The 27,115-nt window shown below is 42.3% G+C and overlaps 1 protein-coding gene across 4 annotated transcripts in view; it reads right to left on the bottom strand.

The window, feature by feature from the left end:
* The window catches only part of pik3r3b (phosphoinositide-3-kinase, regulatory subunit 3b (gamma)), a 324,990-nt gene that overhangs the window by 13,795 nt on the left and 284,080 nt on the right, over positions 1–27,115 (bottom strand). Inside the window, exons 1-2 of one of the 4 annotated variants that reach the window (XM_021599719.2) lie at positions 26,297–26,783; positions 9,363–9,477 (exon numbers count right to left, since the gene is read on the bottom strand). In XM_021599719.2, coding sequence (XP_021455394.1) covers positions 9,363–9,477; positions 26,297–26,408 — 227 coding nt within the window. In that variant the 5' untranslated portion in view covers positions 26,409–26,783. Of the gene's footprint in view, positions 1–9,362; positions 9,478–14,144; positions 14,291–14,753; positions 14,878–26,296; positions 26,784–27,115 lie in introns of those variants that run through there. The other 3 variants (XM_036969313.1, XM_021599717.2, XM_021599716.2) reach the window with 3 other exon arrangements.

Here is a 27,115-nt window from a genome sequence, read left to right as displayed (position 1 = left end):
ATACTAGTAAACATTCCCTGTCTTAGGTCAGTTAGGATCACCACTTTATTTTATGAATGTGAAATGTCAGAATAATAGTAGAGAAAGCTATTTATCTCTGCTTTTATTTCTTCCATCACATTCCCAGTGGGTCAGAAGTTGACATACACTCAATTAGTATTTGGTAGCATTGCCTTCAAATTGTTTAACTTGGGTCAAATGCTTCGGGTAGCCATCCACAAGCTTCCCACAATAAGTGGGGGAATTTTGGCCCATTCCTCCTGACAGAGCTGGTGTAACTGAGTCAGGTTTGCAGGCCTCCCATGCTTGCACATGCTTTTTCAGTTCTGCCCACAAATGTTCTATAGGATTGAGGTCAGGGCTTTGTGATGGCCAATCCAATACCTTGACTTTGTTGTCCTTATGCCATTTTGCCACAACTTTGGAAGTATGTTTGGGGGCATTGTCCACTTAGAAGACACATTTGCGACCATGCTTTAACTTCCTGACTGATGTCTTGAGGTGTTGCTTCAATATATCCACATAATTTCCCTTCCTCATGACGCCATCTATTTTGTGAAGTGCACCAGTCCCTCCTGCAGCAAAGCACCCCCACAACATGATGCTGCCACCCCCATGCTTCACGGTTGGGATGATGTTCTTCGGCTTGCAAGCCTCCCCCTTTTCCCTCCAAACATAATGATGGTCATTATGGCCAAACAGTTCTATGTTTGTTTCATCAGACAAGAGGACATTTCTCCAAAAAGTACAATCTTTGTCCCCATGTGCAGTTCCAAACCGTAGTCTGTTTTTTTATGGCGGTTTTGGAGCAGTGGCTTCTTCCTTACTGAGCGGCCTTTGAGGTTATGTCGATATAGGACTCGTTTTACTGTGGATATAGATACTTTTGCACCTTTTTCCTTCAGCATCTTCCTGAGGTCGTTTGCTGTTGTTCTGGGATTGATTTGCACTTTTTGCACCAAAGTACGTTCATCTCTTAGGAGACAGAACGCATCTCCTTCTGAGCGGTATGACAGCTGCGTGGTCCCATGGCGTTTATACTTGGTTGTACAGATGAACATGGTACCTTCAGGCGTTTTGAAAATTGCTCCCAAGGATGAACCAGACTTGTGGAGGTCTATAATTTTTTTTCTGAGGTCTTGGCTGATTTCTTTTGATTTTCCCATGATGTCAAGCAAAGAGGCACTGAGTTTGAAGGTAGGCCTTGAAATACATCCACAGGTACACCTCCAATTGACTCAAATGATGTCAATTAGCCAATCAGAAGCTTCTATAGCCATGCCATCATTTTCTGGAATTTTCCAAGTTGTTTGGAAGGAGTTGAAAGTCAGTGTTGCCCAGCAACAGCCCCAAAACATCACTGCTCTAGAGGAGATCTGCATGGAGAAATGGGACAAAATACCAGCAACAGTGTGTGAAAACCTTGTGAAGACTTACAGAAAATGTTTGACCTCTGTCATTGCCAACAAAGGGTATATAAAGTATTGAGATAAACTTTTGTTATTGACCAAATACTTATTTTCCACCATCATTTGCAAATAAATTCATAAAAAATACTACAATGTGATTTTCTGGATTTTTTTTCTCATTTTGTCTGTCATAGTTCAAGTGTACCTATGATGAAAATTACAGGCCTCTCTCATCTTTTTAAGCAAGAGAACTTGCACAATTGGTGGCTGACTTAATACTTTTTTGCCCCACTGTATATGTTAACTTTCTGTAGGCAGCTCTGCTCTAGTCCATCTACGTTTCACACTACAGTCCCACTCAGACAGGTCTGTGTGTGTGTGTGTGTGTGTGTGTCAGTCTGTAAGTGTGTCTACGCGCGAGCGTGTGTGTGCAGCTTCAGCCTCCGATGTGTGTCAGCTTTGGCTGGTGGTGGTAAGCTAAGCTGCACTTTACACATGGTGTAGATGAAACAGGGGGCCAAGTAAAGCCAGTCACTAAGCAGGCCTGTAAGCTGCTAAAACCTGCCTGGCTGGGAGACTCTGCTCTATAGGCATAGTGTGGTCTGGAGACACACAGACAGACTGCTCGACTGGAGAATTAGGTTCAGTTTAAAGGCCCAGTGCTGTCAAAAATGGGATTTACCTGTGCTTCATATTCGTATATTTGTGAAAATTATGATAATGCCCTTTTTGGTGTGAGAGCTGTTTGAGAAGACCACCTGAAATTTCAGCCTGTCTTCGAGTTTTGGCCTGCCTGGTGGCATCACCAGGTGGTAAATTAGTTTATATACCAATAAGAAAGAGTTCCAAACCTTTCTGCCAATAACAACTAGTTTTTAGTTTCTCCTCCCCACTCAGGCCCCTCCCAGAGAGTCCGAGCAAAATTCTTGCTTGAGAAATTGCTCTTCGGTAAGCTATTTTTGTTTCTTTTTGAACATTTGAATTGAAAACAGTCACAGTACTTAACATTTACCCAGAAATGGTTTAATATTGAGATAAAAAAAACTGCTGCATTGGACCTTTCAAAGGTTCTTCCTTCTAACATCCTCTCTAACCCTTGCCACCAAGCCATACTGTACAGTACATATCACAGTTAATATAAGACAGCCGAGAGAGAGAGAAAGAGAATTGTGAAAAAGCAGCAGGCTTGAAATGAAAGGGACTTCCGTGATCATGAGAGTGGCTTGAGTATTGACTTATGTGATCCCATGACTCGACTCAAGGCACCTTCTCGCCAAACAAACTCAGATATGCACTATACCAACACACAAGACAAACAGGGACCTTCGCACACACACCGCACCACCCACCCCACCTGACTTGCGCTAGTTAGTTAAACTTGTTGCTGCCATAGTTGACCTATCGTACCATCTGGTAGTGGCCCATCTCGACTGCATGCCTGTAAGAGTCTGCTGACTTCCACAGGCTTCAAACTTCCTTTTAAGAGGCACAGAAAGCAGCAGTTGACGACTCCATTGTCGACACTGATTAAATCAGTAGACCTATATCAATTTGAAAATACCATATAATACCATCTTTTATCCTATTTTAGACCAGAGTGAGTCTCTCTTCATTAGCCTACCTTTTTGTTCCTGCAGTGAAGAGGATTCACCATCGTCATCAAAGGTTTTCGTAATTATTCTGCAGGTTAATTGGCAAAAAGCCTGCCAGTATGCAATTAAAGGAGCCAAATGAACAGCTCTCTTACCGATGCAATTTGGTAGGCTTCTAACGAGTCACTCATTTTAACGTCACTGAAGTCCATCAGTAACCAGCTTAATTAGCCACTTAGCTAGCTAAAGTAGCAAGGCTAATTGAGGCTATTTTGAGGCACCCTTGTCTGCAACAACTCCATTCATATGAAACAACAGCCTCTCTGTTGGTTGATCATTGTAGCCTACTCCTCATTTAGCCAACTTAAATTCCATCATTTCAGATTAGAAAACTCCCACTTCACTTGCTACCCATGGAGCCTAAAACTGTTGTTTTATAAACATGTTTTATGTAGTAGGCTATGTAGCAATGCCACATTGATAATAACATTTTAGACAAAGCATTTTTCTTACAAATGAATGCACTCCTAGTCATTTGGGGCGGCAGGTAGCCTAGTGGTTAGAGCTTTGGGCCAGTAACCGAAATGTTTCCAAATCGAATCCCTGAGCTGACATGGTACAAATCTGTTGTTCTGCCCCTGAACGAGGCAGTTAACCCAATGTTCATAAGCCGTCATTGTAAATAATAATTTGTTCTTAACTGACTTGCCTAGTTAAATAAAGGTTAAATAAAAATAATCGAATACTAAAGTCCGTTTGGATATTTGAATAACCGTGCCCCTCCCTATTCTAATTGCCCCCTTCTCTGCTCCTAACAGAGAGTAACACATGACAGATCCAACTGAAACATAGCCTACCAGTATTCAAACTCTCTTTTATTTATTTATTTATTTCATCTTTATTTAACCAGGTTGGCCAGTTGAGAACAAGATCTCATTTACAACTGCGACCTGGCGAAGATAAAGCAAAGCAGTGCCTTAAAAACAAAGAGTTACACATAAACATTTGTACAGTCAATAACACAATAGAAACATCTATGTACAGTGTGTGTAAATGTAGAAGATTAGGGAGGTAAAGGCAATAAATAGGCCATAGAGGTGAAAAAAATTACAATTTAGCATTAACACTGGAGTGATAGATGTGCAGATGATGATGTACAAGTCGAGATACTGGGGTGCAAAAGAGCACGAAGATAAATAATAATATGGGGATGAGGTAGTTGGGTGTGCTATTTACAGACTGGCTGAATACAGGTACATTGATCAGTAAGCTGCTCTGACAGCTGATACTTAAAGTTAGAGAGGACGATATAAGTCTCCAGCTTCAGTGATTTTTGCAATTCGTTCCAGTCATTGGTAGCAGAGAACTGGAAGGAAAGGTGGCCAAATGACGTGTTGGCTTTGGGGATGACCAGTGAAATATACCTGCTGGAGTGCGTGCTACGGGTGGGCGTTGCTATGGTGACCAGTGAGCTGAGATAAGGCTGGGCTTTACCTAGCAAAGACTTATAGATGACCTGGAGCCAGTGGGTTTGGCGACGAATATGTAGCGAGGGCCAGCCAATGAGAGCATACAGGTCGCAGTGGTGGGTAGTATATGGGGCTTTGGTAATAAAACGGATGGCACTGTGATAGACTACATCCAGTTTGCTGAGTAGAGTGTTGGAGGCTATTTTGTAAATTGCCGAAGTCAAGAATCGGTAGGATAGTCAGTTTTACGAGGGTATGTTTGGTAGCATGAGTGAAGGAGGCTTAGTTAGAAATAGGAAGCCGATTCTAGATTTAATTTCAGATTGGAGATGCTTAATGTGAGTCTGGAAGGAGAGTTTACAGTCTAACCAGACACCTAGGTATTTGTAGTTGTCCACATATTCTAAGTCAGAACCGTCCAGAGTAGTGATGCTAGTCGGGCGGGTGAAGGCAGAAATCGGTTGAAGCATGCATTTAGTTTTACTAGCATTTAAAAGCACTTGGAGGCCACGGAAGGAGTATTGTATGGCATTGAAGCTCGTTTGGAGGTTTGTTAACACAGTGTCCAAAGAAGGGCCAGATGTATACAGAATGGTGTTGTCTGCGTAGAAGTGGATCAGAGAATCACCAGAAGCAAGAGCGACATCATTGATATTTACAGAGAAAAGAGTCGGCCTGAGAATTTAACCCTGTGGCACCCCCATAGAGACTGCCAGAGGTCCGGACAACAGGCCCTCTGATTTGACATACTGAACTCTATCCGAGAAGTAGTTGGTAAACCAGGCAAGGCAGTCATTTGAAAAACCACCAATAAGAATGCGGTGATTGACAGAGTCGAATGCCTTGGCCAGGTCGATGAAGACGGCTGCACAGTACTGTCTTTTATCGATGGTGGTTATGATATCGTTTAGGACCTCTAGCGTGGCTGAGGTGCACCCATGACCAGCTCGGAAAACCAGATTGCTCACTGGAGAAGGTACGCTGGGATTCGAAATGGTCGGTGATTTGTTTGTGAACTTGGCTTCGAAGATTTTAGAAAGGTAAGGCAGGATGGATATAGGTTTATAACAGTTTGGGTCTAGAGTGTCTCCCCCTTTGAAGAAGGGGATGACCGCGGCAGCCTTCCAATCTTTGGGGATCTCAGGTGATACGAAAGAGAGGTTGAACAGGCTAGTAATAGCGATTGCAACAATTTCTGTGGATAATCTTAGAAAGAGAGGGTCCAGATTGTCTAGCCCAGCTGATTTGTAGGGATCCAGATTTTGCAGCTCTTTCAGAACATCAGCTGTCTGGATTTGGGTGAAGGAGAAGCGGGGGCAGGGGGTCAGGTTGCTGCAGGTGGTGCAGAGTTGTTGGCCAGGGTAGGGGTATCCAGGTGGAAAGCATGACCAGCCGTTGAAAAATGCTTATTGAAATAATTTATTATCGTAGATTTATCGGTGGTGACAGTGTTTCCTATCCTCAGTGCAGTGGGCAGGTGGGAGGAGGTGCTCTTATTCTCTATGGACTTTACAGTGCCCAAAACTTTTTGGAATTAGTGCTACAGGATGCACATTTCTGTTTGATAAAGCTAGCCTTAGCTTTCCTAATTGACTGTGTATATTGGTTCCTGACTTCCCTGAAAAGTTGTATATCACGGGGGAAATTCGATGCTAATTCAGAATGCCACAGGATGTTTTTGTGCTGGTCAATGGCAGTCAAGTCTGGGGTGAACCAAGGGCTATATCTGTTCTTAATTCTACATTTTTTGAACGGGCATGCTTATTTAAGATGGTCACTTTTTAAGAGCAACCAGGCATCCTCTACTGACGGGATGAGGTCAATATCCTTCCAGGATACCCGGGCCAGGTCGATTAGAAAGGCATGCTCGCTGAAGTGTTTTAGAGAGATTTTGACAGTGATGAGAGGTGGACGTTTGACCGCGGACCCATTACGGACGCAGGCAATAAGGCCTCTGAGATCTCTGAGATCCTGGTTGAAGACAGCAGAGGTGTATTTAGAGGACAAATTGGTCAGGATGATATCTAAGAGGGTGCCTATGGTTACGGATTTAGGGTTGTACCTCATATGTTCCTTGATAATTTGTGTGAGATTGAGGGCATCTATCTTAGATTGTAGGATGGCCGGGGTGTTAAGCATATCCCAGTTAGGTCACCTAACAGTACACTCTGAAGATAGATGGAGGGTAATCAATTCACATATGGTGTCCAGGGCACAGCTGGGGATTTAGGGGGTTCTATAACAAGCGGGCAATGGAGAGAAACTTGTTTCTGGAAAGATTTTTAAAAGTTGAAACTCAAATTGTTTGGGCACAGACCTGGATAGTATGACAGAACTCTGCAGGCTAACTCCACCCCCTTTTGTAGTTCTATCTTGTCGGAAAATGTGGTAGTTTGGGATGGAAATTTCAGGATTTTTGTTGGCCTTCCTAAGCCAGGATTCAGACACGGCTAGGACATCAGGGTTGGTAGAGTGTGCTAAAGCAGTGAATAAAACAAACTTATGGAGGAGGGTTCTGATATTAACATGCATGAAACCAAGGCTTTTACAGTTACAGAAGTCAACAAATGAGAACGCCTGGGGAATGGGAGTGGTGCTGGGCATTTGCACCTCCCATATAATGTGAGTTAATTTGCACGTCTCATATAATGTGGTAACGATGTGTAGAAATCTGCACGGCATCTGTACCCAGTGGCCACTGCATGCAGAAGTGTGTGCATGGGGCTGGAGTATTTTCAGAGATACAAGTTCATGAAATTAGCTAGTTTGATGTGCACTTCGTTACATTTAAAATTAAAACATTGAAAAGTAAATCATAATATAAAATCCCCCAGTGTTTTCCACTAGCGTCAGCTGTTGACTATACAGCCGATTACAGACTCATTTTCAGCCGGCTACTTTGTCCACTTAAATTAACTACACTACTTTCCAATTCGCTAGTCCCAAAAAGTCTGCAGAGCCCTTTCCCAATAGAATGAAGAATATCCATCTTCTAGCAATCTATTGATAGGAGGACAGGCGCCTGTCATTCACAAAGTGAGAGATAACAGGTAAACACTGCTGTCTGCCCGCCTCTTTGTACCTGGGTGTGTGTGTGTTGTGTGCGCTGTGGTTGCAGTCAAATTTCTTCACACTGAGGGAGAGAACATGAATTTGCACCTCCCATATGTGAGTTAATTTGCACGTCTCATATAATGTGGTAACGATGTGTAGAAATCCACTTAGCCTATTGTTTTCTGGCACATTCATTTATTTTATTTTGCATGCAAGGTCTGACATTAACGATGGCCCGCTGGCACAGGGACAGTAAAAACACATGGGGCCAGAGGATTTCATCAGTAACTTTTCAGTGCATTCCAGTTCATGTACCTGCTCTGTCACTGTCTACCATTGAAAACTATTGAAGACCACACGCATAAATGTCAGGCTATTTGTATTTGAGCAATATGATTGGCCATTCATTCAAGCACCACTACACTCCCGCGAGTCACAACGTCTCGAGCACAGGAGCAGTACATGAGTTTGTGCCGTCACACAGCAAACGCGAGCGGTCCAGAGCAAAAAGGAAGCGCCCATCAATCTACTCGCTGAGCTTAATTATTTTATGGAAAGTGATTTACAAAATAAAACGTTCAATAGGGAACATACTAGCAATATACCTGCTCCTGTTGATAGTCTGCATAAGGAAAGCTACGAAAAGACACTTAGCATTCGTCTTGGCTAGCCATGGCGATGTCTCTTTTTTTTGTCTTAAAGGGGCAGCGTCCGATTTTCAAATCTTTTCAAAATGACATACTTTAGAAACAAAAAAGAATGCAATTAATACAATGCAATTCTAAAGAATAGAGTAATGACTTGCATTGCTAAATTATATTACATAGCTTTTTAATACATATCATAGTAACCAAATATAGCCGAATATAGACAAAAAGCATGCCAACCTATAGGCCCTGCATGACCCCAAATAATTTAAAAACTACACCATTTCCGGGCCAGTAGAAATTCAGTTCGGGCCAGTAGATTTTTGGCCAAATGGCCCAACCGTTTGCATTTTTGATATGAAGTCTATCAGGACTAGCCAGAATGTGACGTTGAAGTGAGTGACTCGTCAGTAGACTACCGAATTGCAAGATGAAACGCAAGCGAGAGACCTGTTCATTTGGCTCCCTAATTTGCATACTGGTAGGATTTTTTTGGGGCGATTAACTGCAGATAAATTATGAAAACATGTGATGAAGATGGTGAATCCTCCTCACTGCAAGGAACAACAGGTAGGCTAGTGGAGAGAGACTCACTCTGGTCTAAAATTTGATAAAAGAAAATGGTTTTAAAAACTAATGATACTTAAATGGTATTTTCAAATTGATATAGGTCTACTGATTTAATCAAAGTGTTCACAATGGAGTAGTCAACTGCTGCTTTCTGTGCCTCTTAAAAGGAAGTTTGAAGCCTGTGGAAGTCAGCAGACTCTTACAGGATTATTTAAATGCCCAGGGCAGTCCAGTTTTGTTTTGCCTTTGTTTTATATCATATTGTACAACAGCTGATGAAACTAACACCGACTGCAAAAGTGTGAAACAATTGATACGGGTTATTTCCTGATAGTTGCTGTTTCAAAATACAATGTAGCATTAGAATATACCAGAGGCCACTAAAATAGAGCTTGTTCGGCAAAAATGTATTACCAACCCCCCCCCCCACCCACACACACACACACAGCCCAGGGGAGCCTGGCTAGCTATTTTTTGGGGGGGGGCTGGCTACTCAATGTGCTTGTGAAAAAACGCTGATCCCCTGAGCTGTCAGGGCACTTTCATAGGAGGGCTAAAGGGCAGCTGCTCGGGCACTGGTTGAGCCCTATTTGTGCATGTGCCTGGTGTGCGGAGTGCTACCTTGATATGTCTCCCCAGTACCATTCTGCTTCCTGTAGCGACCCCCCAGCCCCCTCCTTCACACCATTGCTGCTGCTCACTGGAGTCATGGGCTTGGCCGGCTTGGGAGGAAGAGCTGCAGAGAAATGGAAAAACAAAGAAGGGAATAGAGAAAGAGAGGGTTAAGGGCGAAACAAAAATACAAGTGGGCTTCGACATGTATGAGGCATACGGACATGACAGTGGACCTGAAGCTTGTAGGAAACAGTCTTCCCTTCCTGTCATTCCTCCTTTCTTCACCTCTACTTCATTCCTTCACCCCCCCCCCACCTTCTCCTCCCTCCCATTCAGCATTGTGTTAATAATTGACCAAGAAGAGACCTCCCTCCACAGCATTTGGAATCTAGAGATTCTGTGAGAATACTAATTGGAGGATAAGTAGCAGGAAGCAGAGCTGGGCTGGCTAGATCCCACTCACCCCAGCTAACAGTAGAGAGAGGTGTACGTACACACACACATATACATACATACATACATACATACATACATAGACAGACAGATCTAGGCTGCTAGTAGAGGGACCTTGAGGGTCAGGGAGGGGTGAGATAGGAAGTAGAAAGTAGGGGCGAGACATGCCACATGCCAGGTGCAGCAGAGAAAAAAGTGTAATAACTTTGCTAGCTTTAGGGGAAAATAACCCTCACCCCCCTCCCTTTGCCTCCTCTAGCCCAACAGCGGCTACAGTGTTCATCTGCAAAACCCAAGCCAAGCATAACTAACCTGCCTCTGACCCAGACACCCTACTCAGCACCCACAACCACACACATAGACATAGACTTAGACACGCACACACACACGTGAGTATATGTGTATACACTCTTTAGTCAAGATAGTCACTGACTTTAGAGAATGCCCTTTCAGGGGTCTCCACTGGCTCTTTGGCGGGCCTCTAGAATGTTCTGTCCCTCTCTAGAACATTCAGGGCTGCTCTGCGAACCCACACACACCAGGGAGAGAAGACACAAGGTGACATCGTGACAGGCAGTCAGAGGAATCTCATAACTACACTACTAGGGGGTCGTCCAACCAGGCAACCAGGCCAGCCAGAGACAGACACCCAATCCCCCAGAGTCATCCAGGACACATTTATTGACATAACCATTTCTCAATGTCCCCATGATAGTCACATCACTCACTGTCTGTCCCCAAGCTCTACAGTAGCAGTTACAGAGAGTCACATGTACTGAGGGTATTACTACTGAACGAACTATGCATGACCGGTTGTCAATAAAGGGAATTGGAACATGTGACAGACATACAGCATAGGAAACAGTTGTTAGTAAAATAGGTTACAGTTGGAGCAGACTGAGTACAGTATTTACTTTGCACCGGCAGTACAGAGCTAGGGGAATATAAAACTGTGTCGCGGACACTAATGAAAACCAGTTCCTTCAGTTGGGTTGGCAGTTGGTCCACGTTGGTCCACGGGGGCACGCACACACATGCACACACAAGCAGGGTTGGGGAGTAATGGATTGCATGTAGTTATGTTAGCAGTAAAATCATAATATTGTAATCAGATTACAGATACTTAAAAAAAAAAATGGAGATGATTACTTAAAAATTCAGAAAGGATGTTTGCGCAAAAATGATTTGACATTCAAATCAGCATAAAAAAAGGCTTGATTTTTGATTTTTGTTTGTTCCACCTGAGGGAGTCAGACCACAAATCAAAGACCACTGTGATGACACACCAAATGCGTTTGATGGATCACGGGAAAAGAGCAGGAATGGGCTTTTATAGGCTACAGTCCAAGCTACGTCTTCCAATGGTGCCACTGTTGTCGGGAACCAAAAGTTATTCAACTTGAATAAAACACTCAGAGGTAAGGACATTTTACATTTTCATTTTAGTCATTTAGCAAAGGCTCTTTTTTATTATTTTTTATTATTATGTTTGGAGGAGCTAAAACTCCCCCCCCCCTACTTTGCAGAGGCTCTTATCCAGAGCAAATTACAGAAAGAAGCCTTGTTCAAGGGCACATAGACAGAATTTTCAGCTAGTCAGCTTGGGGATTTGAACTAGCCCAACACCCTTAACCATTAGGCTACCTGCCGCACAAGAGCAGTGGCGTAGCCTATGGGTTCACAAATGTTCACAAATGTATATGTGTATTTAAAAGACGTTTACAATGCCTATCAATCATTGTTTTCGTGACCAGGGTGTATTCATTAAGGAAAACGTTTACCGTTTAAGAACCAAACAGAAAGAAACAGAGCAAATCGAATGTTTCGATTGGGCAAATTCAGGTAGGTCCCTCCTCGTTTCCTTCAGTTAGCTTCAGTTTAAGAAACGGCCATTCTGTTGCAAAATGTAATGAATGTGCACTCAGTGGACAGCCAGTAAGCTTATTAAATGCGCTCTTGCAACAGCTGCATAGTGCGGATCCCAGCCTATGGTGTAAAAGTTTGAGGGAGTTTGAGTTGGAGTTTGTTCGAGTTTGAGGGAGTTCGAGTTTGAGGGAGTTCCTCCCTTCCTATATACAGTCAACAAGTTTCATTTAAGAAGACCACGGGGTGGGGCTTTCATTGCTCAATCGAATTTGTGCAATAACATAACTTTTGATAGTCTTAAACAGCTGCAAATTAGTGAGGTATCAGCATCAACAACACAAATAGTAGGCCTATAGCGAACGCAGCATATGGCATACATTTTTCACATGCACAAATAACTTTTTGGTAGTGCTCAAAGCATATTTTTTTTCCCCCAACTCAAAGCAATGACCCCAATCGTAAAATGCAGCATCGATTTATGCCCAGCTATGTAAACTCTAACATTGATTTGTCCTGCAATAGATGTCATTCAATTGGTAAGATTCATTTTTGTCTTCTTCTAATGCCTCTTAAGCAGATTGACGTTTATTGGGATGAGTCTTGTCCTTGAGGCAGAACTGAGTGATTTACGCCAGACGGGCCAGCTGCAAAGTCAAAATTAGCTATATTGTAAAAATGTATGAAGACAGAAATGAGCTTTTTGGTCTTCATTTAAGGTTACGGTATGTATTAGGGTTAGCAGTGTGGTTAAGGTTAGGGTTAAGTTTAAAATCAGATTTTATGACTTTGTGGCTGTGCTAGCTAGTTACCACTCTGCACAGCTGACTCCAGAACAAGATTCATGACGAAATAAAAACGAACATGCACTAATCTAAAAGTAACTGAAAGTAATCCGATTACATTACTGAGTTTGGGTAATCCAAAATAAATGTTAATGATTACAATTGTGGACTGGTAAATAGTAACCGTAACGGATTACATTTGGAAAGTAACCTACCCAGCCCTGCGCCACACACACGCGCACACGGTGAGCCAGCCAGGCAGCCCAGGAGACCGAGCTCCCTCTCCTCTTCCCTGTGGGGTGAGCCATCTCCACCAGTGAGAAAGAGCCAGGGGCGGACCTGCCTGCCTAACTCTCCTCCCCTCCTCCTCCTTTCTTTCCTCTCCTGTCCTCCCTCTCCTTGCAGGTGCACACACACTGCTTTCACTCTCTCTCTCTCACAGCACACAGGGGAAAGAGCCAGGAAGCCACAGGAGGAAGAGAGCAGAATTGGGGCCAAGTGAAAATGAAAGCCCTGACTAGCTCACAACCTCCACCCCCCTCCCCTTCCAGGACCTGTGTGTGTGTGTGTGTGTGTGTGTGTGTGTGTGTGTGTGTGTGTGTGTGTGTATTCATCCCCACTTTATCATTAACAGATTCCTTTTACAGATGACTGGCTGAAAAATCTGTCCTGCACCCTTCACCCTCAGTGGAGCCCCCAATCCATGACACATACAACAGCTCGATCAGAGCCAGTTCCAAAGAGCACATTATGCAGCTTGCATAGGACACTGGGTCAAGCCTCAGGCACAACTCTCTCTCTCTCTCTGTGTGTGTCTGTGTGTGTGTGTGTCTGTGTGTCTGTGTGTCTGTGTGTGTGTGTGTGTGTGTGTGTGTGTCTGTGTGTGTCTGTGTGTGGCAGCTGTTGGGTCCAGAAGCAGGAGCATGTTAACCAGAGTGTGTTGGGCGCCAGCAGAGTGGTATTAACACTGCCGCCCCACAGCAACCCTTCACACACGCAAGCACCACACACACACACCTCAGTGAAATGTTGATGACTGTCTGAGAACTTTAAGTAAAACCATAAATAAGTCAAATCATAATTGACAAGTAAAATAAACAGACATTTGCACCATTGTGCAAAAGTGCAAAGTTACTGAATAGAACATGGAATAAAAGTAGCAGAACAAAGTACAATCCAATCCAAACTTCATTATTTATTTTTTGGGGAGGGTGTAAGCCCCAGAGTGTGTAAGCGGAGCAGAGGGTCTTTTACACACACACACACACACACACACACACACAGGGGGACAAAGACCCTCAGGAATGAACACACACACAGTGTATACATCAGTCTGTCTTTTAAGTTGTTCAACACATGTAGTCCTGCAGATGCAGTCCACACGGCCAGCCTGCCAGCCAGCCAGCCTACCCCCGGGCCCCTCAATCCTGTCACACACACATAAGCCCTCATTCCAGTCCTGTCCAGTCGCAGTCGGCACTTTGCTTCACACACACACACACGTACACAAACATGGACCCACATATACACACACACACCCACAGACAGAAGCACAAACACAAAGGGATGCGGGCCAACTGACAAGAAAAGAAAGAAAGAGGAGGAGGACTGAGAGAAAGAAAGAAAGAAAGAAAGAAAGAAAGAAAGAAAGGAGAAAAAAGGAAAGAAAGCTGGTGTTGGGTCTTACTGTCTTCCTCTAGTGGGGTAGGTGTGAGCTGCATTAGTCCTGTCAGCTGTCTGTTCCTTTCCCTTTCTCTGTGTGTCTGTCCGTCAGTCCCTCTCCTCTCTCTCTCTGTTCTATCTCTCTTTCCTCCTCTGTCAGACTGGCGCTGCGAAACAAGCCCTGATCCTAAAATCAGACAGCTAGCTAATCTCTGAATGGAGACCTGATTTGGCCAATAAGAGCACAGCAGGGGGGTAGGGGTGGACCCTGAGAGAGTGGGGGGAGAAGCAGAGAGAGAAAGAGAGAGCAAGAGAGACATAGACAGAGAGAGAGAGAGTTACACCCTCAGAGTATATAAATTATGTCAGGGACATGTTGAGGAAGAGAAAGAGAGAAAAAGAGAGAGGGTCAGGGAGAATGAGAGTGAGTGAATGAGGAAGAGAAAGAGCACACACAGCGTGTAAGGCCTCACTAAACCAGACACACACACACACACACAAACGAGGGATGTGACAGATGGGCAATTTAAAAAAAGTTTCAACAGCTCTTTTTTCCATTAAAACTATAAGAAAGATGCATAAAACGTTCCCTTTCAGACGGTTGAGCATTGCGCCTGTACTACCATGACTGTACCTCAATTACACCTCGCAAAGTATTTCCATACAGGACTCCGCTGCTGTCGCTCGCCTTCCGTTGCCATTTTTCCAACAGTTAACGACGATGACGTAGTGGTAGAGAGTTGACTCCAAAGTAATTGATTCCCCGACTCCTCGCACGTTGACTACCGTCACCGAATCGAGGGCTAAGATTAGATTCTGCTTGGAATCGAGTACTAAGACTCAGTATTTTCGAAAAGTAAAAGACTGATTAGTTGATGTACTTCCAAGAACACAAACACATCTTTCATAGCGAGCTAGCGAGGGACGGGGAGAGAGGGGGAAGGGGCACAGTACAGGCAGGTCGGCCACCAGGCAGACAGTCAGAACTGTTTTCTAGGCCTGTATATCGCAATGGAATGCAGTATCTCGCAATTTCTTGGCTTGCAATGTCCCGGAACTTTAGAAAAGCAGGACCTACCATCAATGAATAGGCTAGGATATTCTACACGCGACAGACCGAAGACTGAACACACTAACATCGTTAGCGAAGAGAAAGAGCAGGGGTGTAATCATTAGTCCAAACAGTTGCGAAACGAAACGTTTCGATTGGACAAATTCAGGTAGGCCCCTCCCCGTTTCATTCCATTTGCTTCCGTTTAACAAACGTTTTGCATCATAATCGGTGTAATGAATACGCCCCCAGGCGAGGCAGTGCGAGGGAGAGAGAGGAGAGCGCAGGGCAGAAAAAAACATGGCGCGCATCTTGGTAATCTGTCTTGCATGCCTCGCAAATCCACCTAAAGTTCACCTCTTCCACTCTTGTTTTATTTAAATTACACAACTTTCCACGTACCTTTATAGCCCATCATCCAGTTAGGCCAAAATGCGGGAAATAATGTTTTGTGATCGGTTTGGGATTTTTCCTAAAGTTAAGGATCCCAATGTCATTTTTATGTTTATGTATACGCCCCCCCCCCCTCCTCCTCCCACACCCTGTGGCCAAAGCTGTGTCTGAATGGGAAAAGACAGGCACATTCTGCTCTCAGCCCAGTTTCCACAAGTCAGGCCTGACCAAGCTGAACACTTCGAACTCCAGTACTATTTATACATGTGAGGAGAGAAAGGGAGAGCGAAACAGAGTCAGAGAGACAGAAGGAGAATAGAGTGAAAGAAAGAGATTTGGGAGGGAGAGAGAGAGATGGGAGAAAAATGTTTATACTTAACAGATGTATGTGTTCTGGGGCTCTTCCCAGCCTAACATGTGTCCAACATGAATCTCAGAATAGAATAGAAGGCAGAAAGAGAGAGAGAAAAAGAGAGGGGGGGGGGGGATTGGGAAGAGAGACACATTATGAATCCTTAGCCCTGCTGCATCTCTCCACGGCAGACAGAATGAGACAGAAAGGTTGCGTCTACACTTGACACTTACATGCAGCTTCTGCTGTCAGAATACGAAGACGGGTCGAGAAGCACGAAAGTCACTTTGAGGTCGGATTGTGTTCAGATCTGGCTGACCACTTCGCCGATGTGGTCAGGGATGCATTGGGTGCAGATTTCTGAAAGCGACCAGGCTACCGAAAGCGCATACAGTGGCAGGCGCCATCAGTACTCCTCCCACAAGTCTCCAGAAAATGTGTGTTTTAGGTCCGAGAGGCACCTTTTCATTATGACATTGGAGGAAACACCTTCCTAGCGTGTGAGGAACGTGTTTGCTGGATTCATAAATGTTAGCCAGCTAGCTAGTATTTCTAAGGAAAACATTTTTTTGGGTGGGGGGGGGCTAGAGTTATGCTAACCCGTTTGCAATCCCTTTAACCTTGCTTGCTAGCTTGCTGGCTAGCTACAGAAGTTAGCTGGCTAGTTAGCTACCGCCATCAGTTGTTGTGTTGCTTTTTATTATATTTAGCCTATTCCACCGTTTGTAGAATGCACACACTGGCAATTGAATGTAGTGCGGGAAAGGGGAATCCAGGCACACTGTTGGACACAATAGTGGTCAGAATACTAAAGCTGCATGAACTGTCAAGTTGAGACATGGCCAAAGAGAGAGACAGCGACAGAGAAAAAAAAGAGTAAGATAATGGTTCTAAAGTGTGTTTCAATGTGTAGAGGAAGAATCAACAGAACCAACCCAGCCTTGTCTGTCTGCCGTGACTCACTACTGTAAGTGACTTATGTCATTGCCCCATTTAGCATCATACCAGCAGCAGGGGACAGAAATGTACTGGTGATTTTCCATTCAATGAAGAAGCTACCCAATTCTAGTGCTACCCTGCAAACCCACACCCCATCACTGCACCTTACACACACACACACACAATGGGAGGGGAGTAGTCGTGTTGCCGTTGGGAACCGAGGTCAGCCCTCCCTTGGGGCAGCACTCCACCTGTGCTAATCACCCACGGCAACGGACACAAAGACACACACACACACACGGAGCTGGCCCCCGGCGTTACATTCTAACTGTCACAGAGCCTCTCACATTTCAATTCCACTGTAAGAAATATATCAATGAACATCTGCACAACGCTCATCCCTTCTCTGTCGCTCTCTTTCTCTGGGCCCAGGGATTAGACCCCCCCCCCCTCCCCCCCACAGGATCCCACAAAGTGAATCCCATGCCGAAATAACATCTAAAAACAGGAGTACACAAGAAGAGAGAAAAGCCCAGACAGGCAACCAAAAACATTGCGTATGTGTTCTGTAGGGGCCGAGCTGTGAGCTGGCACTGAGTGGAAGACGAGATTAATATGCGGTCGGATCACACACTGGTGAGCTCATACCCCCTGGGGAGAGAAGAGGAGGAGTAGAGAAGAAGAGCGGGGCTATATTCTTCCACCTCCCCGAGACACACCGCCGCTATCCACCACTCTATACACCTACCGCCTGCCTGGGGTAACGCAGCTAGGGTCCTTTCTCGATAGCCCAGGAGATGTTACATAGAAGCCAAACACACAACACAGTGCATATTTCCCTTTGAAACCTATTGTTTATATCAAAGCTACCGGTTGTTTCATTCAATGTCTCCACTGACAATCCCTGGCTCAATGGAAGAAGCTTGCTAACATATAATACAACTGATGTTGGTTGTTATCACTCTGTAGCGACACCAGCACACATAAAACACCACCATCAACCATTGACCATAATCACAGCAGGAGATGGTGATTGTGTTTCCAACACCAGGACACATTTAGACATTGTTGTTTTGAGACAGATCTGGCAACATGATTAGTGTGACATTTTGGCTGTTTGCCAACTGGCTCATACATCTGGGTTTACATGCATAAGATGCACAGCGTTACTATCACCATTATACAAGCACGGTAGTATTACTGTTATCTTTTCATAGATAGAGAGCCAACCCAGTGTGCATACAACATGATCAAGACATTTCTTTCTGGTTGGAACGTCATATAACCAGATCACAAGTTGATTAAAACTTATTTTTCACAATGTCCAGGGTGGGAAATTTACTTTTTGGTCGACCAGCCACTGTGGTAGATTTAAAAAAATCTACCAGCCACTCACATTTTTTACCAGCCTAATTTTTTTTCTTTATAATTAACCAAAAATTACAACAACAAAAATGATAAAAAATACAAAAAGTATGCTTTCTAATGTTTCAAAAACAAGAAATGTATTCGTAGTAAGAAGTATTGGAGTATATTGATTAATTGAATTTAATTAGTGACCTGCGTCTTTTAACCAATGTTTGTTCAAATAAATAATTTAGATACAATAACAAAAACAGATAAATAGTTTCGCAAATGAACATCAACAATCAACAAAGTGCCTATCCTGCTACAAAATGCGGAGTGATTTGTCTTATTTATTATTATAGTTCAGGGCTCTATGCTGACATTTTTTACAAGGAGTACATGATGTGCTCCTAAGTAGAAATGCAGAAGCACACAAATAAATCTAGGAGAACAATGACTAAAAGTTCATGAATAAAAGTTTTTGGTAGCAATCCATGCTCGATCAAGTGCAAACATTAGGTGAGACAAAAAATGTCAGCTAGCCCTTTAAGGGACGTTAGCGTGGTAATTTAGGCACTCACTTGGCTGTAATGAAAAAAATCTTGACTGAGATGTCTTCCTAACAGCAGACAGTTGCAGCAAACTTAAACTAACATAATTGAAAAACAACCTAGCATCTGAACAAAAAAAATGTAACTGGCCAAGAAACACAAGGACAAAGTTTTCAGTAGATTTTCTTGTAAATTTGAAAAGAAAAGTATGTGAACCCTTTGGAATTACCTGGATTTCTGCATAAATTGGTCATCAAATTTGATCTGATCTTCATCTAAGTCACAACAATAAACAAACATAGTGTGCTTAAACTAATAACACACAAATTATTGTATTTTTCTTGTCTAGATTGAATACATAATTTACACATTCACAGTGTAGGTTAGAAAAAGTATGTTAACCCCTAGACTAATGACTTCTCCAAAAGCTCACTTGAGTCAGTAGTCAGCTAACCTGGAGTCCAATCTATGAGGCGAGATAGGAGATCTTGGTTAGAGCTGCCTTGCCCTATAAAAAACACTCACAAAATGTGAGTTTGCTATTCACAAGAAGCATTGCCTGATGTGAACCATGCCTCAAACAAAAGAGATCTCAGAAGACCTAAGATTAAGAATTGTTGACTTGCTTAAAGCTGGAAAGGGTTACAAAAGTATCTCTAAAAGCCTTGATGTCCACGGTAAGACAAATTGTCTTTAAATCGAGAAAGTTCAGCACTGTTGCTACTCTCCCTAGGAGTGGTCACCCTGCAAAGATGACTGCAAGAGCACAGCGCAGACTGCTCAAAGAGGTTAAGAAGAATCCTAGAGTGTCAGCTAAAGACTTACAGAAATCTCTGGAACATGCTAACCTCTCTTGACTAGGCTGCGATATGTAAAACACTAAACAAGAATGGTGTTCATGGGAGGGCACCACGGAAGAAGCGACTGCTGTCCAAAAAAAAACATTGCTGCAAGTCTGAAGTTTGCAAAAGTGCACCTGGATGTTCCACAGCGCTACTGGCAACATATTATGTGGATAGATGAAACTACAGTTGAGTTGTTTGGTAGGAACACACAACACTGTGTGGAGAAAAAAGGCACAGAACACCAACATCAAAACCTCATCCCAACTGTCATGTATGGTGGAGGAAGCATCATGTTTTGGGGCTGCTTTACTGCCTCAGGGACTGTACAGCTTGCTATCATCAACAGAAAATGAATTCCCAAGTATATCAAGACATTTTGCAGGAGAATGTTATGGTATCTGTCCACCAATTGAAGCTCAACAGAAGTCGGGTGATGCAACAGGACAACAACCCAAAACACAGAAGTAAATTAACAACAGAATGGCTTCAAAAGAAGACCATATGCCTTCTGGAGTGGCCCAGTCAGTGTCCTGACCTCAACGCAATTGCAATGCTGTGGCAAAACTACAAGAAGGGCAGTTCACACCAGACATCCCAAGAATATTGCTGAACTGAAACAGTTTTGTAAAGAGGAATGGTCCAAAATTCAGAACACGTTTGATTGAGGTTATTGCTGCCAAAAAATGGTCAACCAGTTATTAAATACTAGGGTTCACTTTAGAGAGGTTGACCGATTAATCGGAATGGCCGATTAATTAGGGCCAATTTCAAGTTCTCATAACAATCGGAAATCGGTATTTTTGGGCGCAGATTTTTTTTACACCTTTATTTCATCTTTATTTAACTAGGCAAGTCAGTTAAGAACACATTCTTATTTTCAATGACAGCCTAGAAACGGTGGATTAACTGTTAACTGGGGTAGAAAGACAGATTTTCACCTTGTCAGCTCGGGGGATCCAATCTTGCAACCTTACAGTTAACTAGTCCAACGCAATAACGACCTGCCTCTCTCTCGTTGCACTCCACAAGGAGACTGCCTTGTAAACCAAGGTAAGTTGCTAGCTAGCATTAAACTTATCTTATAAAAAAAAAATCAATCGTAATCACTAGTTAACTACACATGGTTGATGATATTACTAGATATTATCTAGTGTGTCCTGTGTTGCATATAATATGACTGAGCATACAAGTATCTAAGTATCTGACTGAGCAGCGGTAGGCAGAAGCAGGCGCGTAAACATTCATTCAAACAGCACTTTCGTGCATTTTGCCAGCAGCTCTTCGTTGTGCGTCAAGCATTGTGCTGTTTATGACTTCAAACCTATCAACTCCCGAGATGAAGCTGGTGTAACCGAAGTGAAATGGCTGGCTAGTTAGCGCGCGCTAATAGCGTTTCAAACTTCACTCACTCTGAGCCTTGGGGTGGTTGTTCCCCTTGCTCTGCATGGGTATCGCTGCTTCGATGTGGTGGCTGTTGTCGTTGTGTTGCTGGTTTGGTCCCAGGGAGGAGTGAGGAGAGGAACGGAAGCTATACTGTTACACTGGCAATACTAATGTGCCTATAAGAACATCTAATAGTCAAAGGTTAATGAAATACAAATGGTATAGAGGGAAATAGTCCTATAATAACTACAACCTAAAACTTCTTACCTGGGAATATTGAAGACTCATGTTAAAAGGAACCACCAGCTTTCATATGTTCTCATGTTCTGAGCAAGGAACTGAAACGTTAGCTTTCTTACATAGCACATATTGCACTTTTACGTTCTTCTCCAACACTTTGTTTTTGCATTATTTAAACATTTATTGAACATGTTTCATTATCTACTTGAGGCTAAATTGATTTTATTGATGTATTATATTAAGTTAAAATAAGTGTTAATTCAGTATTGTTGAAATTGTCATTATCACAAATACATTTTATTTTAAATCGGCCGATTAATCGGTATCGGCTTTTTTGGTCCTCCAATAATCGGCATCGGTATCGGCGTTGAAAAATCATAATCGGTCGACCTCTAGTTCACATACTTTTCCCACGCTTCACTTTGAATGTTTACACGGTGTGTTCGATAAAGACCTGACATTGTATAATTGTTTGTGTGTTATTAGTTTAAGCAGACTGTGTTTTTCTATTTCTGTGACCTAGATGAAGATCAGATCAAATTTTGTGCAGAAATCCAGGTATTTCCAAAGGGTACACATACTTTTTCTTGCCACTGTATATCTTTGAGTTAAAAAATTCTACTGCAATCCACCAGGATTTACAAAACCCTATTTTTATCCCATTTATTTCCATCAATAATTAATCAAATTATTGCACCTGAAATTAACCCTGAAAATATTACAATGATATTTTCCCCTAACTGTTTTAAGCAATTTACTCCAATGGGCTAACTCAGGGTCACACAGAGTGTTTCTTGGTAGTCTTAAACCAATCTACTTTGAAACAAAAGTATACACCTCACACACATGGTTATGGGCTTAAAAAAAGAAGACACCTGTGGCGGTGGTCAGATTTTGAGTTTAAATGTCCTCAATTATTAATTTGCATACCAAAATTACAGTTTATATACATCCCAGAAGACTGAAATTGAACCAAACCGTTTGACATAGAAACATCAGATTTCTAGCAATAAAAAAAATTGAAATAAAATAAGAATGATGAAATAATGAAAAATATTAATACAATTCCACCCATGAGGCCACTAGAGGGCGATTTGGTCATTGGACTGCAGGAAAGGGGTATACCATAATGGTGCACTCATTTATTTATTTATTTTCAGTAGCTAATAAGCAGGTAGGCATATCAGTTCCAACTAAAACTTGGATTGGAATCTGTGCCTTGCGTGCAGAAATAAATCTCTGTGCGCAAGCAGCCTGCTTGCTTGAGCCTTCACATACCCGGTAGGCTACACAACAACACAGTTGGAAAACAACGACAGTTTCTCAAAATGTACACAAAAAACTTCCAAAAGATTTGACCAGGTAGTCCCTGTTCTCCTGCATTCATGTTTAACTTTTGTAAGGAATGCAGCGGTTTGTTGGGGAGAAAAACATCAACAAAAATTTTGCTAGCTGGCTAACGTTAGCGCTCTGGCTAATCCTCCATGGACATGGTAAGTTTTAATTTTTACCTGTTGTAGCTAGCTAGCTAAAGTTTACGTTTTGAAATCTGTTAAGTTAATGACAGTAAATGTGTGTTTGTGTAAGAGAGAGTGAGAGATGATCACAACTTTAGAAAACATTGTCATGTCAACATGTTTCTTGATTCATCAGGGATCCATGTATTTTATATTTGACAATACGATATATTTTGCCTCAATATACCCCTCAACAATCATTCTAACGTTACACCGCAACTGTCTTTTTCAATTCTTGATTCTCTTTTTTTGTAGGAATCTTCTAGATTGGATGGAAGGATGGAAGAGGGAACAAAGGGAAGGAGTACAGGAGTTATCCAGCCTGTAAATAGCCTATGTTTTGCTGTCTCTCTCTCCCTCCCCGTCTGTCTGCCTAACTGCCAGATTGCTGGGGGGCAACATAGTCAATGTACTTGCTAGGCTAAGTCTAACTTACTGAAGACCTTAGGCCTTCTGTAGTAGCTAGGTTACTGATCATAATGGTTAATATTGATTTGTCTCTGTCTTTACAGTTCCTGAAACATGTCAATGACCTGATGCATGGCCTCTACAGCAGTCCTTGGCCACCTACTTCGTTACCAGTGACCTATTCTGCCACATCCCAGCTAAAGAAGAAAGGAAAGAGATTTGCCAATTACACCAATTTCTAACAATGTTTGTTGCAGGAATGATATGACATACCAACATAACTTTAGAAAAACATAATATTTTATTGTCTCTCTATACATACCTCGATTTTTTCGTTTATCTTTCTTTTTTTTTAAGACTGCCAAGCTGTCCTCAATTTTGGGAACTTCTTTCTGGGACAATGGACTCAGGATTATGGAGTGTTGTGTTTAAAAAATGTTGTTTGAATATTAAGCAAAACTTTAAAATTTAGAGATGAGTAAAAAAAAAAATTGTCCAACTAGTCAAATTTTTGATATCCTCTTTCTTAAAATGTTTGAGATTTAGTTAATGTCCCACTTCAATATGAAGGGACAGAGGAGAAAACATGCCTTTGACACCACTCGTGTGCTCCATTGTAATTGGTAAGTAAATGTGAGCAGTTGAGACATTTGGCATAGACAATGAGACATTTTTTGTAGATTCTGACTGTTAAAGATATTTTACTGTGCGTTACTGTTATGTCGTGTCCTGCGTGCCCACATTATGCCAATCATTCATTTATTTTCTTCTCTTTTTAAGCTTACAGTAAGTGCAATGAAAAGCCAGAAAAGTCAGGAGGTTGAAGTTCTAAAATATGCCATTGACGTCGGAGTGGATGATGATGCAAAGTATGTATATGAGCAAGTTGCTCTTTAAAAAAAAAAGACATCTAAGCTATAACTGCCACAAACTTTTTCAACTAGGACCAAACAGTTTCTTCAGGAACGTAGTTCTTTTAAAATCTCAGATTGATACAGTTGTAATGCGCTGATTCTCTTCACCGCAGAGCTGACCCGTCACACAACTCTTCAAGAGGACCACTGCGCGCCAGATCGACTTCTATGCTCAATCCTTGATGAGGATCTACCCCATTACACCACTAATTAATCATTAATACAATTATTTTTTAAATGGGCCTTTATATACTCTGTCCCAGTCTTTCTATGCGTGTAATGTCTTGGATTATGAAACAAGGACTGTATGCAGATGTGCTAAAAAATTTTAAATGTAAGAATATGCTGCAGATGTAATCTTAACTGGTTGCTATGGAAACAAATATAAATGTAATGAACAATGTTTTTAACATACAACTTTTTCCTCTGCAATACTTTTTACAGTAGGTAATAAGCTGTAGTCAGGTGGTCATTACCAGGTTATGATGAGGTCTTAACTATGATCAGTACATAATAAAGCACATAATATAGGGGTCACAATTATGACCGACGGGTCTTATGTTGGTCAGTAAAATACATCATATTTTGGTTTGTAAAAATACATTTAAAAAAAACGGATGTCTTTAAAACCAGCTATTGCCCATTGGGTACTGACTCACTTGTTAGTTCATTTGACAGTAGCGTTGTAGCCTATACTGTAGGCTATGTCTTTTAGAGTAGGCCTATAGTTGAGTTGCATTGCAGAAGTGAAGCTGGACTATAGTCAGCTCGAGGCTATATATCTAAATGCCATTTTAAAACGGTCTCTCTATCGGTTCCCAGCCTATGTATGACCTCATAGTGAATGCGTGGATGAAACCCTTGTGAATCGCAAAGCCATTGCATTGACAGCACATATAAATGGAAATGGACTACACATAGGCTATAGGAGAATGCCCCCCCCCCCCCCCCCCCCCCCCCTTCACTCCACCACCGACATAAAGCCCCCTTTTCTCAAGCGATATCATCCCACTTGCCCCGGATGACAATGGAGAGGGTTGCTGTACACGCAGAACTGGATACTGTAACAGTCCACTTCAGAAGGTGCCAATATTCTAAAATCGTTCTATCAAGGGCATGGGACAGGGGGATAAAGAGCTACCGGCAAAATATATTCAGTGCAATTCAAAAGCATCCCCTGCTCCATCCGCTGAGCGTCCTACATCTGCGGTATTAATTTAAGAAGAGGGGGGAGGGGGATGGGAGTCGAATGACACTTGCACAAAATGCCAAGAAATGACTCAAATAGAGTTAAACATCCTATATGACAGTCGGTCAGAATCATGCGCAGATATTATGCATGACATCTGTGCCTGGAGCAACGTTGATATAGATGAAACAGAGGGGTTTTACTTCATTGACTTGTAACGCAATCTTTTCAGATCTCTTTCCCCTCCCCCACAACCTATGCTTCACAGGACTGAACACCTTTAACTATTTTGGAGAACCAGAATATTATATTGATTGTAAAACACGGTAAAGTAGAGTTTAGGTGTGAACGCCATGAATACATATTGAATAGACTGCTATAAAAGAACAAAGCAAACTGACAAAAGTGATGGCCTTCGTGCTAAATGAATGAATGAATGACTAAAGAAAAACGAATGAATATGCAGCCGAATAAATAACTATACTGAGGTCGCCCATTTGTATGATAGCGACAAATAAAGTTAATTGGTTCAATGAATAATGTCCATATGCGCGTGAAATGTTTATTAAAACGGAAGGGATTATTGCAGGATACACGGTAGCCTGTATCAATCTGCTGTTCATGTGATGTCACTCCGATAGACTCGTCATTTCTTTTTTTTTTACAAAATTGTTACAAACTAAACAACGCATCTGATACATTTTTATTTTATTTTAAAGATGCTAAAGGATCGTCATCACCGTTGCACTTGCAACAGTAGCAACACGACTGGACGTTGACAATGTTACAGCGAACGGAATAGAGAACTATAACGCACATTTCTGGATGCTTGTGCACTACTTGCGCATCTGTAATAACTACTGCAAAATGAAACAACAACGAAGTTCTCCTAATTAATAGGCTCGCTATCTAGACAGGCAGATTTTTCTGGCAACGCGTTCTTCTCAAAGTTTTCACCATTCAATCCATATGACAAATGTCCCCGCATCTACGAATATGATACATTACTCTACCACACAATGACTATCCAATAGTTTTAGTGGCCTACCTGGAGGTGGTTGGTCCATTTCAATGTAAAATATTAATTCTGTGGAATATGGCATCATCACGTCCCTCCAATCATTGTCTTCTTTTTCCGTAGTCCAAACTGTATTGTACATTGTCTTTACTTCACTTGCGAATGACACTTGTCCTTCTCCAAATGGATATAAAAAAAAGGATCACAGGTGAACAACGACAAAACGTATACAACACTTGACTGATTTGATACTGCTATGTACTGTATATAGGGCAGCTCAAATAAAACAGTCTCTGTTGATCTGAATCCCTGCTTCAGACAATAAATACGATGCGTTCTTCTCTAAAAGCACCAGGCTTCACTGCTCAGACATACAACTTCACTCTTCCAAAGGCCTATAAAATGATCTAACAGTCCTACAGAGCTGAAAGTAGATACCAGCTCTACCATCCAGTCCGTTCTTCGGGGACTGAGCAGTAGTCTTCATTTTAAGAACACTGACGGCGCCTAGGGAACCGTTCACATAATCTCGGCGATACCACCACAAGCGGACACACGGGTGACAGCCGTTTCTAATAATGACGCATCGAAAATGGTTTTGCGCTTTCTCTGCGCTATATTCACAGACAACATTGTTATAACATACGGATGATTGTATATGTATATGAACATATTTTGCTGTTCACTGGTTTATATATCATGTCAGTAATTTTCAAGTATCTAGTGGCATCATTTTACTGGCCCCCTTTCACACAAACACATTGGTATGTTCCCATCTACTTTCCAGAGGCTAAGAACTAGGCAGTACGCAGACTCCAGTGTTGGGAACCAATAGGAAATGACTTTACT

Source organism: Oncorhynchus mykiss, chromosome 30, assembly GCF_013265735.2.
Source record: "Oncorhynchus mykiss isolate Arlee chromosome 30, USDA_OmykA_1.1, whole genome shotgun sequence".
NCBI classification, from domain to species: domain Eukaryota; kingdom Metazoa; phylum Chordata; class Actinopteri; order Salmoniformes; family Salmonidae; genus Oncorhynchus; species Oncorhynchus mykiss.
This window is presented reverse-complemented; position numbering and strand designations above follow the sequence as displayed.